The sequence below is a fragment of the Panthera leo genome, chromosome E2 (genome assembly GCF_018350215.1).
Source record: "Panthera leo isolate Ple1 chromosome E2, P.leo_Ple1_pat1.1, whole genome shotgun sequence".
Lineage (NCBI taxonomy): Eukaryota > Metazoa > Chordata > Mammalia > Carnivora > Felidae > Panthera > Panthera leo.
Window position 1 is genome coordinate 8,817,798 of NC_056693.1, and position 18,191 is coordinate 8,835,988.

Below are 18,191 nucleotides of genomic sequence, written 5' to 3' on the forward strand. Positions count from 1 at the left end.
GAATAAATTGTGGGGGGGGGGGGGAATAAATTGGGGGTTGTGGCCAACACAATAAAGAAAAATAGGGCAGGGGTGCCCTGGGTGGCTCAGTCCATTAAGCATCCGCTCAGGTCATGATCTCGGGTTTGTGAGTTCGCCCCGCATCTGGCTGTGCTAACAGCACAGAGCCTGGAGGCTGATTCAGATTCTGTGTTTCCCTCTCTCTCAGCTCCCGCCCCCCGCCCCCACTCTGTGTGTGTGTGTGTGTGTGTGTGTGTGTGTGTGTGTGTGTGTGTGTGTCTCAAAAATAAACATGAAAAATTAAAAAAAAAATAGTAATAATCCTGGGGCACCTGGGCGGCTCAGTCTGTTGAGCTTCTGACTTCCGCTAAGGTCAAGATCTCACAGTTTTGAGAGATCGAGCCCCACATCAGGCTCTCTGCTTGTCAACCTGTCAGTGCAGAGCCCACTACGGATCCTCTGCCCACCCCCCCCCCCGCCCCTCCTCCCCTCTACTCTCCCCAAAATAAATATTTTTTTTAAATAGTAATAACCTTTATTCCTCGATCTGTAGACTGAGCAACTGGGTGATTGATGGTGCTATTTATTTACTTTTATGTTTTTATTTTATTTTTGAGAGAGAGAGCACAAGCAGGGGAGGGGCAGACAGAGGGGGAGACACAGAATTGGAAGCAGGTTCCAGGCTCTGAGCTGTCAGCACAGAGCCCAATGCTGGGCTTGAACCCACAGACCATGAGATCATGACCTGAGCCGAAGTCTGACGCTTAACCAACCGAGCCACCCAGGGGCCCCGGTGCTGTTGATTTAGAGAGGGGAGATGTGGGTGGAGGGGGTTATTGAGGAAGACTCACCTGTTGATCGCACGGCTCTGGGTTTGGACATCGCAAAGATGTCTGACACTCAGGTGCCGTTGTGGCATTGGAATGTATGGCAGTCACGGAGACGTCTGGGGCTGGAACCCTAGATCTGGGAGTCTTTGGGTTAGAGATGGTATCTGGAGACATGAGACTGAATGAACTCACCTGGGAGAGAAGGGAAGCTAATATGGGGAAGACCCAGCAAAGGGGCCCAAGCAGGAGTGATTGCAAGTGTAGGAAGAAAACGTTGCCTGGGTGGCCTCAGTCAGTTAATCATCTGACTTCAGCTCAGCTCATGATCTCACAGTGGATGGATCTGAGCTCCACGTGGGAACTCACAGTGCGGAGCCTGCAGGGGATTCTATCTCTCCCTCTCCCTCTTTGCCCCTCCCCCATTCGCACTCTCTCAAAATGAATAAACTTTAAAAAAAAAAAAACTGATTAAAAAAAAAAAAAAGTAAGAAGGGCCCCTGGGTGGCTTAGTCGGTTAAGCGTCTGATTCTTGGTTTCAGCTCAGGTCATGATCTCACAGTTCCTGAGTTCGAGCCCCACAAGGGGCTCGGCACTGACAGTGCGGAACCTGCTTGGGATTCTCTCTCTCCCTCTCTCTCTCGGCCCCTCCCCTGCTCACTCTCTCTGTCTCTCTCAAAGTAAATAAACTTAAACCAATTTATTTAATTTAAAAAATTTTTTGTTAAAAAATAAAAAATTCTTGGGGCGCCTGGGTGGCTTGGTCCGTTAAGCGTCCGACTTCAGCTCAGGTCATCATCTCATGGTCCGTGAGTTCGAGCCCCACGTCGGGCTCTGTGATGACAGCTCAGAGCCTGGAGCCTGTTTCAGCTTCTGTGTCTCCCTCTCTCTCTGCCCCTCCCCTGTTCATGCTCTGTCTCTCTCTCTCTCTCAAAAATAAATAAACGTTTAAAAAAATAAAAAATAAATAAAAAATAAAAAATTCTCGTGTAAGGAAAAAACTGGGAGACTCGGGTGTCCAGGAAGCCAAGAGGGCAAGGGCTTCAAGGAGGCAGGGTTCGAGTCCAGTGCTGCTGGGGAATGCGAAAGATCCCGGCTGAAGTTTGGCAACTGTGGGAGACCTTAACAAGGCAGTGGGAAATCCAAAGAAGACCTCTGGTGGGGAAAAGTCTTTAGAGAGGTTTTGTGGCAACGGGAGCAGAGAGAGACAGTAATACCAGAGGAGGGAGGTGAAGTCAAGGAAGGTTTTGTTTAAAAAAAAAAAAAATAGAAAAGAGGGGTGCCTGGCTGGCTCAGTCCACAGAGCACATGACCCTTAATCTCAGGGTCATGAGTTCAAGCCCTACGTTGGGTGTGGAGCCTACAAAAAAAAAAAAAAAGACATTAAGAAAGTCTTGCGATGCAAAAAATAAAAGTCTTAAGATGCAATTGTCTCCTGATGGCAAAAAAAAAAAAGAAAAAGTTAAGCGTCCACTTATCATACAACACCAGCAAGCCTATCCTTTTTTTTTTCTAGTTTTTTTTAATGTTTATTTATTTTTGACAGAGAGAGACAGAGTGCGAGTGGGGGAGGGACAGAGAGAGAGGGAGACACAGAATCCGAAGCAGGCTCCAGGCTCCGAGCTGTCAACACAGAGCCCGATGCGGGGCTGGAACTCATGGACTGTGAGATCATGACCTGAGCCGCAGTTGGATGCTCAACAGAGTCACCCAGGCGCCCCTATACATGGATTTCTGTTGCGGCTTTATTCATAATCACCAAAAACCAAAATGGAACTCAAATGTCTACACTGTGGCTAAGTAGACAAATGAGCATCCGTCCGTGTCTTGGAACACTACAGTCACAGACACAACAGGAATGGGTCTTCAACGCATTTTGCCAAGCGAGGGAAGCCTGATTCACAAGGCTACACGTTGTATGGTTTTGTTTATTTGACATTCTGGAAAAGACAGTGCTGCAGGGACGGAGGGAGAGAAAACAGAGCAGTGGTTTCCGGGAGCCGGACGTTGGGGACCGGTTGACTAGGAAGGGCAAAGCGCAGCCTTCGAGGAGTGATAGAACGATTCTATATTTTGATTTGTACTGGCAGTAACACGACTGTATACGTTGGCCGGAACTCACAAGCATACACTATGGAGGGTAATTTTTATTGTAGGTCAAGTCCACCTCAATAAGCCTGACTGAACAACAACACCAAAAAGGCTCCCCCATTCATGGATTACAGGTGGAAAAAAATAATGATAGCGGAGAAACCCAGCAGATACTACCGTAACCAAGTGATCCAAATTCATGTCACCTGCAGTAAGACGTAGCCTGTGTCTACACCATATGAGGAGAAGGGAATTTCACCTCTGTCCCCCTCGAGAAAAACCCTCCATAATCATTACCTAGTCAAGATAAACCGCCAGGTAAACAAATTGAGGAAAAATCTACGGTGTCAATGACCAGTATTCTCACACTTTTTGTTTTTAATGTTCATTTACTTTTGAGAGAGAGAGAGAGACGGAGACAGAGCACGAGCTGGAGAGGGCAGAGAGGGAGGCACAGAATCCGAAGCAGGCTCCAGGCTCCGAGCTGTCGGCACAGAGCCCGACACGGGGCTTGAACCCACGGACCGCGAGATCATGACCTGAGCTGAAGTCGGACGCTTAACCGACTGAGCCACCCAGGCGCCCCTAAATGACCAGTATTCTTAAAAAATGTTGAGTTCATGGGGCACCTGGGTGGTTCAGTCAGTTAAGCACCCGTCTCTTGATTTCCGCTCGGGTCATGATCTCACAGTTGGTGAGGTAGCGTTCAGGGCTGACAGCCAGAGCCTGCCTGGGATTCTCTCTCTGTCGCCCTCCCTCAAAATAAATAAATAAATAAATATTAACAAAAAAAAAATGTTGAGGTCATTAGCAAAGATAGTAAGATGCCGATATTAGACGAAACTGGGTGAAGGGTATTTACGAACTTTTGTGGTACCTTTACAACTCTTCTGTAAGTCTAAAAATATTTCAAAATTTACTTTTAAAAAATTTTTTAAATGTTTATTTTTTGAGAGAGAGAGACACACACGGTCAGGGTAGAGTGGAGGAGGGAGAGAGAGAGGGAGACACAGAATCCGAAGCAGGGTCCAGGCTCTGAGCTGTCAGCACAGAGCCCAACGCGGGGCGTGAACCCACGAACTGTGAGATCATGACCTGAGCCGAAGCTGGACGGACACCCAACCAACTGAGCCACCCAGGCGCCCCTCAAAGATTTTATTTTTAGGGGCGCCTGGGTGGCCCAGTCGGTTAAGCCTCCGACTTCGGCTCAGGTCATGACCTCACGGTTTGTGAGTTCAAGCCCCATGTCGGCCTCTGTGCTGACAGCTCAGAGCCTGGAGCCTGCTTCGGATTATGTGTCTCCCTCTCTCTCTGCCCCTCCCCTGCTCCTTCTCTCTCTCTCTCTCTCTCAAAAATAAATGTTAAAGAACATTTAAAAATATATTTTATTTTTAAATAATCTCCACACCCAACTTAGGGCTCGAACTCACAACCCTGAGATCAAGAATCACACGTTCCACCGACTGAGCGAGTCAGATGCCTTTCCCCTCCTGTCTCTTTTTTTTTTTTTAAGAATATTTATTTTTATTTTTGAGAGAGAGAGAGAGCGCAGGGGAGGGGCAGAGAGAGAGGGAGAGAGAGAATTCGAAGTAGGTTTCATGCTGTCCGCATGGAGCCCGAAGAGGGGCTCCAACTCACGAATGAACTCGTGAGCCATGAGATCATGACCTGAGCTGGAAATCGAGAGTCGGATGCTTAACCGGCTGAGCCACCCAGGTGCCCCCTTTCCTCCCTCTTTAAAGCTGACATTGTAGCATCTTTTCCATCTGACCTTTACTCCTATCCTCACATCTTCTATGAATCGGACCTTCCCACCCTCCTCTTATAAAAGCCTTTGATTTCATTGGGCCCACCCAGATCATCCGGGGAATCTCCCCAACTCAAGAGCCTTGATTTAATCGCATCCACAAAGTCTCACTTTTGCCATATAAGGTCACAGATTCAAAGGTCCCTGGGATTAGGAGGTAGACATCTTTAGGGGTTCTAGTAACTTCTGTGTTTTCAGTAGAATGAGTGAGGTGATCAGCTTACTGAGGGTAAGGAGGGCCAGGGTGCTATGGGGGATTTAAGAACAGAGATGGGGAACAGCCATCTTGGGGAGGCAGAGGGTACACTGATGAGGGAAACGTACCAGGGTCGCAGGCAGGGCTTGGGATGTAAGGTCCAGCCCCCGTCAAGGCCCCCCAGGGCCAGGCACAGAGTAGATGAGAGAAGGATTTACCAGAAGGATTTGGAGTTCGGCTACAACGGTGCCTTGGAGGGGGTCATAGGGCAAGGGAGTTTAAGACATGGGAAAGTGAGGGATTTTATCGGTGGCCCATGAACAGTGGAAGCAGGAGAAAGAGGGAAGTGAGGACAAGGTGTGGGAGCCAGAGATAATGAAAAGGCAACAGGGTCGGGGCGCCTGGGTGGCTCAGTCGGTTGAGTGTCCGACTTCGGCTCAGGTCATGATCTCACAGTTCGTCGGTTCGAGCCCTGAGTCGGGCTCTGTGCTGACAGCTCAGAGCCTGGAGCCTGCTTCGGATTCTGTGTCTCCCTCTCTCTGCCCTCCCCCACTCACACTCTGTCTCTTTCAAAAATGAATAAACGTCAGGGGCGCCTGGGTGGCTCAGTCGGTTAAGCGGCCGACTTCGGCTCGGGTCGTGATCTTGCGGTCCGTGAGTTCGAGCCCCGCATCGGGCTCTGTGCTGACAGCTCGGAGCGTGGAGCCTGTTTCAGATTCTGTGTCTCCGTCTCTCTGACCCTCCCCCGTTCATGCTCTGTCTCTCTCTGTCTCAAAAATAAATAAACGTTAAAAAAAATAATAAAGTATTAAAAAAAATGAATAAACGTTAAAAAAATTGAAAAAAGGAAAAGAAAAGATAACAGGGTCAATGTACTGTTATGTGCTGGCAGGCTCAAAAGTTTCTCAATTCAGTTGACGGGAAAAAGGAGAGCACGGGATGATAAAAACAGTTTGTTTGGAGGGTATGTCGTTACCGGCAATGACAAGGACGAGCATATGACCATGAACGCGGGTGGCACGTTTAGAGGGTGACAGATAAGGGGTGCAGAGTTTCTTTGCGGGTTACCAAAAATATTCTCAAGTGGATTGGAGGGATGTGCAACTCTTAGGAATACGCAAAAAACCCAGCGTCACACAGGTGAAATGGGTGAATTTTATGGTATGTGAATTGCGGCTTCATAAAACTTCCAGAAAAAAAAAGAACGCAGATGGCTTGGGGTAGGCGAGAGAGCACGATGGGTGACATGATGGGCTCTGTGTACCGAGAGGCCATGTTTCTGTTATTTATTGCCACAGCGTGTCTGACAAACCACCCAAAGCCTGCGTGGTTGAAAACAACAAAGATCATTTATTACAGTCCCAGGTCTGCGATCAGGGCAGGGTTTGGAGGGGGGTGGGGGGTGGGGGGCTGAGGGAGGTCTTACCTCCGCTCCCAGAGCATCAGCGGGGCAGGAGAACGTGGCCCTTCAGATGGCTCACTCACAAGCCTGATTTATTCTCAACTGTGAGTTTAGCCTCGGCCGGGAGCCAGGAACCCAGGGTCCTCTCCACGTGGACCTCACCATCTGGCCTGGCCTGGGCGGGTGTCCCAAGGAAAAGAGTGGGGCTGAAAGTTGCCTTTTTTTTTTTTTTTAATGTTTATTTACTTTTGAGAGAGAGAGAGACAGACAGAGTGCAAGCAGGGGAGGGGCAGAGAGAGAGGGAGACACTGAGTCCGAGGCAGGCTCTAGGCTCTGAGCTGTCAGCACAGAGCCAGATGCGGGGCTCGAACTCAGAACCACGAGATCGTGACCTGAGCTGAAGTCGGAGGCTTAACTGACTGAGCCACCCAGGCGCCCCTATGACAGTTTTAGGAGGGATAGGAAGCCAGGTTCTCAAATCTTCCATGAAAGAGTAGGAGTGGCCAGAAGGGAAGGGGTGAGTTCAGTAGGGAAGGATGGGAAGTGTCCGTGGATAGCTTAAGCTTCAAAAGAGCTGAGGGAGGGGGTGCCTGGCTGGCCGGGTAGAGCACGAGACCCTTGATCTTGGGGTTGTGAGTTCAAACCCCATGGTGGGCGTAGAGCTTACTTAAAAAAAAAAAAATTAAAAGTCAGAGGGAGGAAGAACGGTCTAGAAACGGCAAGGCGGAGCACCTGTGCGTTAAGGAGGGTGCAAGGTATGAGGGTGTAAGGCATGGCTGCAGGGAGAAGGGTTCAGTTCACAGAGTTCAGAGACCCACAGAAAGGAGTCTCCTTGTGGGTCTCTGAGAATGACAGAGACATAGACGCAGAGAGGGGTAAGACAGAGACCCAGAAAGAGGGACACAGAAATCCAGAAGGATGGTGACATAGCTTCCCAGAAATTACACACGGAAGAGGGCCTACATTCGGAGGGAGTAACCTTCGTGCTTCTCTGCACTTGCCCAGCAGAGGGCGCGCGGGACCCCATTCCCTGGAGTCCGGGTAACCTATCCCCACCACTTCCCCCCAAGCCTATCAGATGGGGCTATTTTTACGCGGTGTCATAGGATACCGGTGGCTGGAAGGCCATCGTCTGTCTGTCCTTTGGTCCCTTCGAGTGACCCTGCGGCATCTCCCCAGCCCACCCCCCACCTGTTCCTGGCAGGCTCGGCCTCTGTTTCCACTATCCAGGGTTACAGCTCAGGCTTCCCTGGGTCTCCGGATGTCTGACCGAGAAGACAGGGGGAGACCTCGGCGAGGGAACCGGGTGTGGGGCGCACAGGCTCATGGTTTGCAGTTGCTGGAGCGTCTCCAGGACGGGGCAACCACCAGGCCGGTGGCAGAGCCGATCTACAGTTTTAGTCAGAAAGAGATTCAGAGAGAGGACTCCAGAGACTCGGAGTCCTCCAGAGGCCCTGAGACAGAAACTCGCCATAACTCCGAAACACAGGGAAAAGGACCCAAAGGGGAGCCCCCCCCCCCCGGGAAGAGTCCTAAGAGATCATGAGAAGAGACTCCGACGGAGGGGGGAGACAGACAGCAAGGGAGACAGCGATAGACAGACACACCCCTAAGATACAAGCGTCAAAGACGGAGATCCAGACAGACCAAGATACAGATTACTGACAGAGACCCCCAAGCACTGAGTCTTCTAGAATTGCAAAACTCAGAGATAACTGACCCACTGAGATACTCAAGAGATACACCCCTCGACAGACACCCAAAATGAAGACATAGCCAGACGCAGAGATGTAGAAGATAACAGAAAGAAAGACCTGGAAGTTTGTGACTCCAGCACAGGGGCTGGGCAATTCATAAAAAGAGACGAGAGACACACACGGAAACCCGGAGAGACGACGGATAGAGGTCCCGGGCGAGAGCGAAACACAGGGAACGGGGACCCGAAAGCGGATGCGCGCGGAGAAAGCAAGCTCAGCGCGGCGGCGGCTGGGGGGAGGGCGGGCGCCCCGGCAGAGGGCGCGCGGCCGCCCTCTGCCCCTCCAGGGTCAGGCGCCCCCTCCCCCGCGCCCTGGCCGGACCGCCGGGCTATTTTTACGCGTGGACACCGGACACCAGCCTGGGGCGGCGGCGGCGGCGGCGGCGGCCGAGGCGGGGCCGGGCCGGGTCGGGCGTCGGGGCCACACGTCCGTCCGCGGGTCGCCGGGGCTGCGCGCGCCATGGAGCCGCGGTGCCCGCCGCCGTGCGGCTGCTGCGAGCGGCTGGTGCTCAACGTGGCCGGGCTGCGCTTCGAGACGCGGGCGCGGACGCTGGGCCGCTTCCCGGACACGCTGCTAGGGGACCCGGCGCGCCGGGACCGCTTCTACGACTGCGCGCGCCGCGAGTACTTCTTTGACCGGCACCGGCCCAGCTTCGACGCCGTGCTCTACTACTACCAGTCCGGCGGCCGGCTGCGGCGGCCGGCGCACGTGCCGCTCGACGTCTTCCTGGAGGAGGTGGCCTTTTACGGGCTGGGCGCGGCGGCGCTGGCGCGCCTGCGCGAGGACGAGGGCTGCCCCTTGCCGCCCGAGCGCCCCCTGCCCCGCCGCGCCTTCGCGCGCCAGCTCTGGCTGCTCTTCGAGTTCCCCGAGAGTTCGCAGGCCGCGCGCGTGCTCGCCGTCGTCTCCGTGCTCGTCATCCTCGTCTCCATCGTCGTCTTCTGCCTCGAGACGCTGCCCGACTTCCGCAACGACCGCGACAGCCCGGGGCTCGCTGCCGTGGCGGCTGCCGGCCCGGTGAGGGGGCGTGTCCTGGGTGGAGAGGGGCGGGGCTTGGGAGGAGCTGAGCGGGGTCCATGGGGATCTGGCCAATTACAAGGCGGGGGTGAGGGGCACTGGGAGGCGGGGCCTCTCGGGAAGGTGGGGCCTGGCTATGGGCGGGCGGGGCATTGGGGGGGCTTGTTGGGGGAGCGGCCAATCACAGGTGGGGCAAGAGGCTTGAGAGGTGGGCAACCCAGGGACCGGGCCTGACCAGGGGAATTTACCTTCAAAAGCTGGGCTGGGGGCCGGGAAGGGATAGCTTAATGGAGGCGGGGCCTAAGGACCTTCCTATCACTGGGTGGGGTTGAGGCAGGTGAGAAACGGGCTGGCCGAGGGCGGGAGGGCGGGAAGACAGGTACGTTAAGAAATGAAGCAAGGGAGGAGAGACTGAAGAATCAGGGGTCCGTGCGGCTGGCAGTAAGCAAGAGAAGGATGGGCTGGAGGGAGCTGGAGACAGAAGAGTGAGGCCTGAAGGCTGAGGTAGGAGCAACCCAGCACAAATAAAGTCAGGCTGAGGGCCATGAGGGCAGGGTTTGGTGTTCAGAGAAGGCCTTTAACCATTAGAGTCTGGGCTGGGGGTAGGGAGGGCAGAGCACGAGGAAGTGGGACCAGGGTGGCGACCCTCCCCATCTGGAAAATCAGTGCTGCGGTGGGACTTTGGGAAGGAAGAGACTGAGTCTCACTCAGGCACCATTCTAGGAGGCCCCACCAGTGAAGGATCAGGGACCCTACAGTCAGCCACGCAGGGATGATCCCCAGGGTTCTGGAAAGGAGTCTAGGACAGCTGGGGCACTGGAGGCCTGGGAGCAGTGACCACTGACCAGTTTGCACAGAAGCAGTTGGACATTTAAACCATAAATGTGGCCGTTCTAGTGTGTTCCAGTCTTGGTGTGGTCCTCTCTGACCCCCTTCCTCCCTGCAGTTCCCTGCTCGGCTGAATGGCTCCAGCCCAGTGCCCGGAACCCTGTCTCGCATGCCCTTCGATGACCCGTTCTTTATGGTGGAGACGTTGTGCATCTGTTGGTTCTCCTTTGAGCTACTGGTGCGCCTGGCGACCTGCCCAAGCAAGGCGGCCTTTTTCAAGAACGTGATGAACCTCATCGATTTTGTGGCCATCCTCCCCTACTTTGTGGCGCTAGGCACCGAGCTAGCCAGGCAACGGGGCGTGGGCCAGCCGGCCATGTCACTGGCCATACTACGAGTTATCCGGCTGGTGCGCGTCTTCCGGATCTTCAAGCTGTCCCGGCACTCAAAGGGCCTGCAGATCTTGGGCCAGACACTACGGGCCTCCATGCGTGAGCTGGGTCTCCTCATCTTCTTCCTCTTCATCGGTGTGGTTCTCTTCTCCAGCGCGGTCTACTTTGCGGAGGCCGACCGGGAAGATTCCCATTTCACCAGCATCCCTGAGTCCTTTTGGTGGGCGGTGGTCACCATGACCACGGTCGGCTATGGAGACATGGCACCCGTCACTGTGGGTGGCAAGATAGTGGGCTCTCTGTGCGCCATCGCCGGTGTGCTGACCATTTCCCTGCCTGTGCCGGTCATTGTCTCCAACTTCAGCTACTTTTACCACCGGGAGACAGAGGGCGAAGAGGCCGGAATGTACAGCCATGTGGACACGCAGCCCTGTGGCCCACTGGAGGGCAAGGTCAATGGGGGGTTGGTGGACGGAGAGATGCCTGAGCTACCACCTCCACTCTGGGCCCCCCCTGGGAAACACATGGTCACCGAAGTGTGAGGGACTGTGGAGGTCAGCAGGACCTCACGTTTCCTTGGAGGGAGGGAGGGAGGGGGAGAAGGGAAGGTTAGGGGAGGGGGTTGGGTAGAGGAAGAACTAGGTTAAGTGGTCACGAGTTGGGGAACACTGAGTCTTGTTGGGTCTTGAGTTGCGGTTTGGTAGCTCCTATGGGTACTTCCTTAAGTGACCGTGAATGGCAACGAGTTATACTGAGTTGATGGAGAGACTCCATTGGTCTAAATTGCTTTGGGTTGTGCAAGACTTACGGAGCCTTTTGTGGTAAGTGTTGACATAGATTTGATCCCATGGTTGCGTTTTTTAGGTCCTCACTGGGTTGGGCTGTGTTGTTGAGTCTAGGTGAATCTTGTCCAACTGCATCGTGCAGGATTCTGTGGTTTTATGCGTCCCCTGGGGCCATTTTGGGTCAAGGGAGGTGGTCATCCACGGCATTGTTGGGACTGACTGCATGTTCATGCATGGTGTTGTGGAGTCGAGTTGAGACACGTTGGAAGTTGTGTGGCTTTGTGACTCTTGTAGGGCTATGTTATTTTAGATTCTGTGAACTTGTGAGTCATGTAGAAATCCAAAGAGTCAAGTGGTCGAATGTGAGCTTTCCAGGTCACGTTAAGTTAAGTTGGGTTGGAATGTATGACTGTGGGAATCTTTCCGGGTTCTGTTGGGTTGAATTGTGTAAAGTTACATAGCTGGAAGTTTAGGGGGCTACACTGAGATGAACCGTACTGAATTGTATAACCACGTGAGTCTTGTAGGGCCGTGCTGAGTTGAGTTACACCAAGTTGTGTCGTTGTGAGTCCTGTAGGAATGTTAGGTTGAGTTGGACTGTGTGTATGGGCTCCATAGGGCCATGTTGGTTTGTTCTGCATTTACTGGTAGCACCAGGACCCAAGAATAAGAGCACTTGGGCGGGGGGGGGGGGGAATTCATGTATCAGGGAGCAAGTGTGGGGTTATGGAGTCTGAGAGACGAACTGAACTGACATGCCTGGTGTCACTTACCATAAGGGGCAGGGCTGGGTTCTGGATCCATGGATTCAGTTGTTCACGCAGAGGGCCTCTGGGGGAGCTAGGGAGATGCAGATGCTCCTTCCATTTACCCTACACCTGCATCGTTTTGCCATTCAAACCCTCTCGATCTGTCCTCTCCTATAGCTTCGCTTCCAAACACGGAGATCAGAGCCACAAGGGGAGAGAAAAGGGGACAAACTGTATGTACTGTGTATAGGACATGTTAGGGGGACAGAAACACAAGTGAGGGGACAGAGACCTGGGAGGTAATGGAGACTCAGAGAGAGAAAGAGATAGAAACCCAGAGAAGAGGGAACAAAGACCCGAAGAGAGAGGAAGAGAGATTTAGGGAGAAGGAGACAAAGACCCAGAGAGAGGGAACGACAGAGACTCAGAGGAAGGCAGGGGGCAGAAAATCCAAAGGGAGAGGGAGACAGAGATCAAGAGTGGGAGACAGAGATGGGGGGGGGGAGTGTCAGGCACCCAGAGAGGGACAGACATCAGACTTAGAAACAGACCGGAGCGCCCCCAAGAGAAAGGTAACCAAGAAAGAAAAAGGCAGAAAAAGGCAGCGCCTCTGAACCCAAGAGATACGCACAGTCTGTCTTCCACAGAATCACAAAGATCTCAAATCAGGGCGCACCACCCCATCCTCCCACAGCTGAGGAAGGCTGTCAGACAAACTGACACTCTATTTTCCAGGGGAGAAACCAGAGTCTCAGATCACGGGGGTGGCTTCCCAAGGTCTCGTGGCACATCCCCAGGGTCCAGGACTGGGGGCAGGCTGCCTGACCCCACGGCCGCATCAGCCTGCCGGAAGGCACGGGTCCCCCTTGGATCCTACAGCCTCGTTTCTCACAAAGTAACTGAGGCTCAGAGGGGAAGGTGTTACCCTAGGTCACGAAGCCAAACATTTTCAGAGGACTTTTGGTACTCAAAGGGCATTTGGAGGAGGAGGACGCAGGATGCTTCAATCGCTAACACATATAGGGCTTCCTATGTGCCAAGCATCATTCAAAGTACTTTACTTGTATTAATTTATTAAAACCAGTGGTTTACAGAATGTTGTTGTTGTTATTTTTAGCTATTGCCACCCCTCCCCCCACTTGCAACTTACCTAGATTCAATGTGAGGCATCCGAGGGGATCTGGTCTGAGGGACACACACCTCTATGGGGTCCCTCTTGGCAACTCAGAATGCAGCTAAGAAATTCAGCGTGGGTCGGGGGGGGGGGGCACCTGGGTGGCTCAGTCTATTGAGCATCCGACTCTTGATTTCAGCTCAGGTCGTGATCCCAGGGTTGTGGGATCGAGCCCCACACTCAGTGTGGATCCTGCTTAAGATGCTCTCACTCTCTTTTCCTCCCTCTGCCCCCCCTCCCCTGCACCTGTGTGCACACTCTCCCTCTCTGAGAGAGATAGAGAGAGAAAAAAAATCAGTTTGGAAACCCCTGATTTAACCCAACCACCTTTCTATACAGAGCGATGGAAGAAAGTACAGATTATTGTGGGCAGGGTTTGATAAAGATAGAAAATAATAGAATGTTTAGGTAGTCACTTCTCTCTGAGATGGAGAGAAAGACACGTTTGGAGACAGAACTGGAGAACAGACCTCCTCACAGTGACAGACGCAAGGCGGAGTCCAGGACCCAGGACAGAGACCCAAAGAGGAGAAAGCCCATGCAGAGAGGAGCCAAGACTTGGAGAGAGGACACCCAGGGGAAGGAGGGAGAGCAGGTGGAAGGAGGGCAGTGACCTGGGAGGGGGTCAGAGGCCGGTGTGTGTGTGTGTGTGTGTGTGTGTGTGTGTGTGTCAGTGGGGGGGGGGAGGGAAGGGATCCACAGAAGCTGGAAGGCAACCACGGAGGAAGGGCCAGATATCCAGAGGGAGGGGCACAGAGAGTGTTTTACTTTTCTTTGAAAACTCACCTGTATTACTCCATCAGAGGCTGGAAGTTACTTAGAGTCTCTCTGGTAGGGGGTGGGATGTGTTGGGTACTTAAGGAAGAGGTGGAGAAGCCAGGAGAGGTCATGGAGGTGACCGGAGGGGACACTCGAAGGCTGGGAAGTGCCCCTCCCCCCCCCCTCCCCCCCAATAAACAACTGTAGGCGCCTTCTATGTTGCCTTGGCTAGGCTGGGGAAAAGGAGGGAACACCCTAATCCGGGGACACCCTTCCTGCCACCTTGCCATGTTATATTTAGGCCGAGGGAGGGGTATGGGATGACCCCCCCCCCCCCCCAGGATGGGCATCAGCTTTCCTCCTGAAATAGCTCCCGGGAGGGGTGAAGGGCTCTGCCGGTCCCAGGACTCCGTCTGACCTCAGTCTGTCTTAGGGTCTCTCTCTTTTCAACGGGTCTCCGTCCCCCTTCTGGGATTCTGTCCCCTTCCCTCTCTGGGTCTTCTCTCTCTGGGTTTCTGTCCCCCCTTTCTCTCTGTTTATGTGCCCTTCCCATGTCTCCCTTTGTCCCTCACTATTCATTTTCTTTCTCTGGGCAGAGGTCATCGTGTTCCCAAGTCATACCCTTGGCTGTCTCTGTGCCCTAGAATACCTTGAATTTCTCTTATCTGAGCTCAGGACAGACCCTCTCCCCAGTCCCCACCCAGGAAATTCCAGCAGACAGGACTCTGTGGGAGAGCTCCCCCATATCCACTGTCTCCCTGGGCCTCGGGCCTTATCGCTGCCCAAGTCCAGCTGGTTAATGTCTAGCCTGGAGCTCCTGGGAAAGTGGGGATGAGAGCAGAGGGGGGGAATCTGCCCAGGGATTGACACTTAATTGGCAGCACAAGGCAAGGGAATCTCAGGCCCAGACTCCTGGCTCTAAGGAAGGAGGGAGCCGCTGGTCAGGAGCCTTGGGTCTGCGGAGGGAGGGGGCTGGGGGTGAGGACTCCTGGGTCTGAGGGAGGACCGCCTTGGGCGTCCCGACTCCTGGCCTGAGGGAGGAGGGGCTGGGGACCTGAATCCCGGGTCTGACGGAGAGGGGGCTGGGGGTCAGGGCTCCCGGCTCTGCGGGAGGAGGGGGCTGGGGGCCGGGACTCCTGGGTCTGAGGGAGGAGGGGGCTGGGGGGGGGGGGGGGGGTCCCGGCTGCCGGGGCTGAGGGAGAAGGGGGCTGGCGCCTGGCCTCCCGGGGCTGAGGCGGGCCAAGAGCTGAGCGAGCCAGGCCGGGCTCCCGGGGTCTCGGCACGCGTGTGGAAGGCGGGATCCCCCGGCCCCTCCTCCGCCGTCGGGCGCCGCCCCGCCCCGCCCCCGCCCGGGCCCTCCGGAGCGTGTGCAGCGAGGAGCCGGCGGGCGAGCGGGCGTCCCCGCAGCCAGCGAGCGGGAGGAGGAGCCGCGCCGCGCCAGGGGCAGCCGAGGAGCCGAAGAGGGCGCCCCAGGTGAGAGCCTCGGCGCCTCCTCCCCCGGGATTCCGGCGTCCGGGTCGCCCTGCCCCCGGGTAGGGAGGGACGGGGGCGGGGCCTGCGGGGGCGGGGCTTGGCGGAGGAAACTGAGGCAGGAGGGAAGTGCTCCAGCCATGCAGCCGCTCGCCCCCGTCAGGGTCTCGGGAGACCGGACCCCCCGGCCTAAATCTTCTTTGGGAGGAGGGGCCTGGGAGTACGTATTCGGGGGGTCCCTGGGGAGGAGGGTCCTAAACTCCAGAACTCCCGGGTCCGAGGGAGGAGGGCGCTGGCGGGGGCGGGGGGGGGGGGGGTCTGGACTCCTTGGTCCGAGGGAGGAGGGCGCGGGGCTCCCGGACCCCCGCATGTGAGAGAGGGAGCTGGGGATCTGGACCCGAGAAAAAGGGGAGGCAGCTGGGAACCAGAGCTCTAGGGTCTGATCAGGGGAGGTGGGAGCTGGGAGCTAGGACTTTCTGGTCTGAGGGAGGAGGTAGCTGGGGATCTACACTCCGGGTCCAGGTTGGATCAGCGTGGTTGGGTCCCTTCACACCCCTTTTTTCCATTTCCCCATCTCCGAGCCAAAGCAGGCAGCCACTCCAGGTATGTGCAATAGAAGTGTCGGACGGGCCCTGGCCTGTCCTGTGAGGATAGAACATTCCAGGAAGCAGCCTCAGGGACCCAGGGCTTCTTGAGTGTGGGCCCTCAGGGACCCGGGGGTCCAGACGAGCACCGCCCCCGCCCTGTCTGGGAGATGAATGGGCCGTGGAGGATGTAATCTTTTCCAGCCTCCTCTACCCCTCCCACCCCTTCCCCCCACCGCCCTCCTCGCCCCTCCCCACACCTCCCCCATCTGCTTCCCATCCCAGCCAGGAGCCATCACCTGGTCAGGGAAGGGGCCCCAGGGAAGGGGGCGCGGCCTTGACTCCTGGGTACCCTACACTTTAAGAGGAACACAGAGAAGGGGAGTGTTCGGTCCCCTCCCCCCACTTGCCCATATAACTTGCCTGTTCCCTTCTTCCCCTAGATGGCTGCCCCTACCCTCTCCTGAGATGTCAGGAAGGAGGGGACCACCTGTGTCCCCCACCGGGGCCCCCCAGAGCCTGGGGCCCCCAGCCCTGGAGCCTGGAGGTGGAGGAGGTGCTGACAGGTCTGGTAACCACCTGCTGCTTCCCAGTCCCCTCCACACCACTCTTTCCCAGAACCAGAGACTTCCAGAATATTGCAGACAAACTGAAGCATCCACGCCCTCACCGCTCTCTCCCAGCCCCTGGCCGATTTCTGGGACAGGGAAACTGAGGCCCCGCATAGCAGAGGAAATGTCTTGCCTTCTCAGTGGCAGTTTTGAGCCGAACTTGGGTCTTGCCAGGATTCCAGGACATGGCCTTTCTCAGCATTTTGAGACCTCCCACCTCCTCTAGGCTGCGGGACTTAGGGTTCTTCGGGGTGTAGAGGTAGGAGGCAGAAAGGAGTTGTTCAGACGGGGCTCAAGTCCTGCCTCTGGTATTGGCTGGCTGTGTGGCCTGGTATAAGTCACTCACTTCTCAGCCTGTGTTTCTCCGTTCGTTGATTTGTTGGCTATTATTAGCAATAGTAGTAGAACAGTTGTGATTAATCTAGAAGCTGGGCAGTATCTAAGTCCTAGAGTATAAGGTCCCCCTCCTCAGGTTCTAAAACAAGGGCCTCCCCCTGGTTCTGGCATCCAGGTCCGCCTGGAGCTCCCAACTGCTGTTCCCCCCCCCCCCCCCCCCCCCCCCCCCCCCCCCCCGGTCCCCTACTCAGTTTTTACCCTCACCTCTAATGCCCACTCTCCCCTCTGTCCTCAGGTGCTCAGCGAGATGCTCCTCAGCCCCTCCTGCTCCCTCCCCATCCTCCTCCTTTTCCTCCTCCCCAGCGTTCCAATGGAGCCCCACCCCCCACCCTTACCACTGCCCCCCTTTCTAGCCCCTGAGTGGGACCTCCTGTCCCCCCGAGTAGTCCTGTCCAGGGGCACCCCCGCCGGGCCCCCTCTGCTCTTCCTGCTGGAGGCCGGGACTTTTGGGGAGCCAGCAGGCCGCCCTGCCAACCGCAGCCGGCGAGGGGCGAGCGAGACAGCACCCGCAAGTCGCCGGGGAGAGCTGGCTGTGTGCGACGCGGTCAGCGGCTGGGTGACAGACCGCCGGACGGCCGTGGACCTGCGTGGGCGTGAGGTGGAGGTGCTGGGCGAGGTTCCCGCGGCTGGTGGCAGTCCCCTCCGCCAGTACTTCTTCGAGACCCGCTGCAAGGCTGACAGCACCGAGGAAGGTGGCCCCGGTGGGGGAGGAGGGGGCTGCCGGGGTGTGGACCGGAGGCACTGGGTATCTGAGTGCAAAGCCAAGCAGTCCTACGTGCGGGCACTGACCGCTGATGCCCAGGGCCGCGTAGGCTGGCGATGGATTCGGATTGACACTGCCTGCGTCTGCACGCTCCTCAGCCGGACTGGTCGGGCCTGAGGCCCATGCCCGGGAACGGGGCAGGCAGAGGAAGAAGACGGCTGGATCCCGAGGGACCTCAGGGGTGGCCTGACCGCTCCGGGCCTCGGTTTGGGAACTTGTGAAATGGTCACACAATCACAGCTTTCTGATTCTGAGAGCTCAATCCATGCCAGACAGGTGGTGGAACCAAATGGGGTTTTGAAGGATGAGTAGGAGTTCTCCTGGATGAACTTGAGGGTAATGATGATGATAATAATAGCCCAATTTTGCCGAGTGTCTACTGTTTATCAGCGCTAATACACAATTTGTCAGATCAACTCTAGTGGATTCGACCATCAGAGGCCCTTGGCTTCTCAGTTGCTAACCACTTGATCTCAGAAGGCATCTTGCTCACCCTGGAGAGAGTGACGAGGAAGTGATCTGTCAAGAAGTGGGTGGGGGAGCATAAAAACTGGAACATATAGGCAACTAGCTGGGAGGCCGGGTT

At 55.6% G+C, this 18,191-nt stretch overlaps 2 protein-coding genes across 3 annotated transcripts; both read left to right on the forward strand.

Annotated features, from left to right (window-relative positions):
• The first annotated feature begins 8,502 nt into the window (after positions 1-8,502).
• On the forward strand, positions 8,503-10,856 carry KCNA7 (potassium voltage-gated channel subfamily A member 7). The gene is made up of 2 exons (XM_042919405.1): positions 8,503-9,094; positions 10,041-10,856. Exons 1-2 carry the CDS (start codon positions 8,540-8,542, stop codon positions 10,854-10,856), a joined length of 1,371 nt encoding a protein of 456 aa, XP_042775339.1. The 5' UTR covers positions 8,503-8,539.
• A 4,345-nt stretch (positions 10,857-15,201) lies between these two features.
• On the forward strand, positions 15,202-18,010 carry NTF4 (neurotrophin 4). Of its 2 annotated transcripts, none has more exons than XM_042920172.1 (3): positions 15,202-15,254; positions 16,279-16,401; positions 17,078-18,010. In XM_042920172.1, exon 3 carries the CDS (start codon positions 17,090-17,092, stop codon positions 17,720-17,722), a length of 633 nt encoding a protein of 210 aa, XP_042776106.1. In that variant the 5' UTR covers positions 15,202-15,254; positions 16,279-16,401; positions 17,078-17,089; the 3' UTR covers positions 17,723-18,010. The 2 variants fall into 2 exon arrangements, with proteins under 2 accessions (XP_042776106.1, XP_042776107.1); XM_042920173.1 differs by lacking the exon at positions 15,202-15,254 and adding an exon at positions 15,380-15,471.
• The last annotated feature ends 181 nt before the right edge of the window (positions 18,011-18,191 follow it).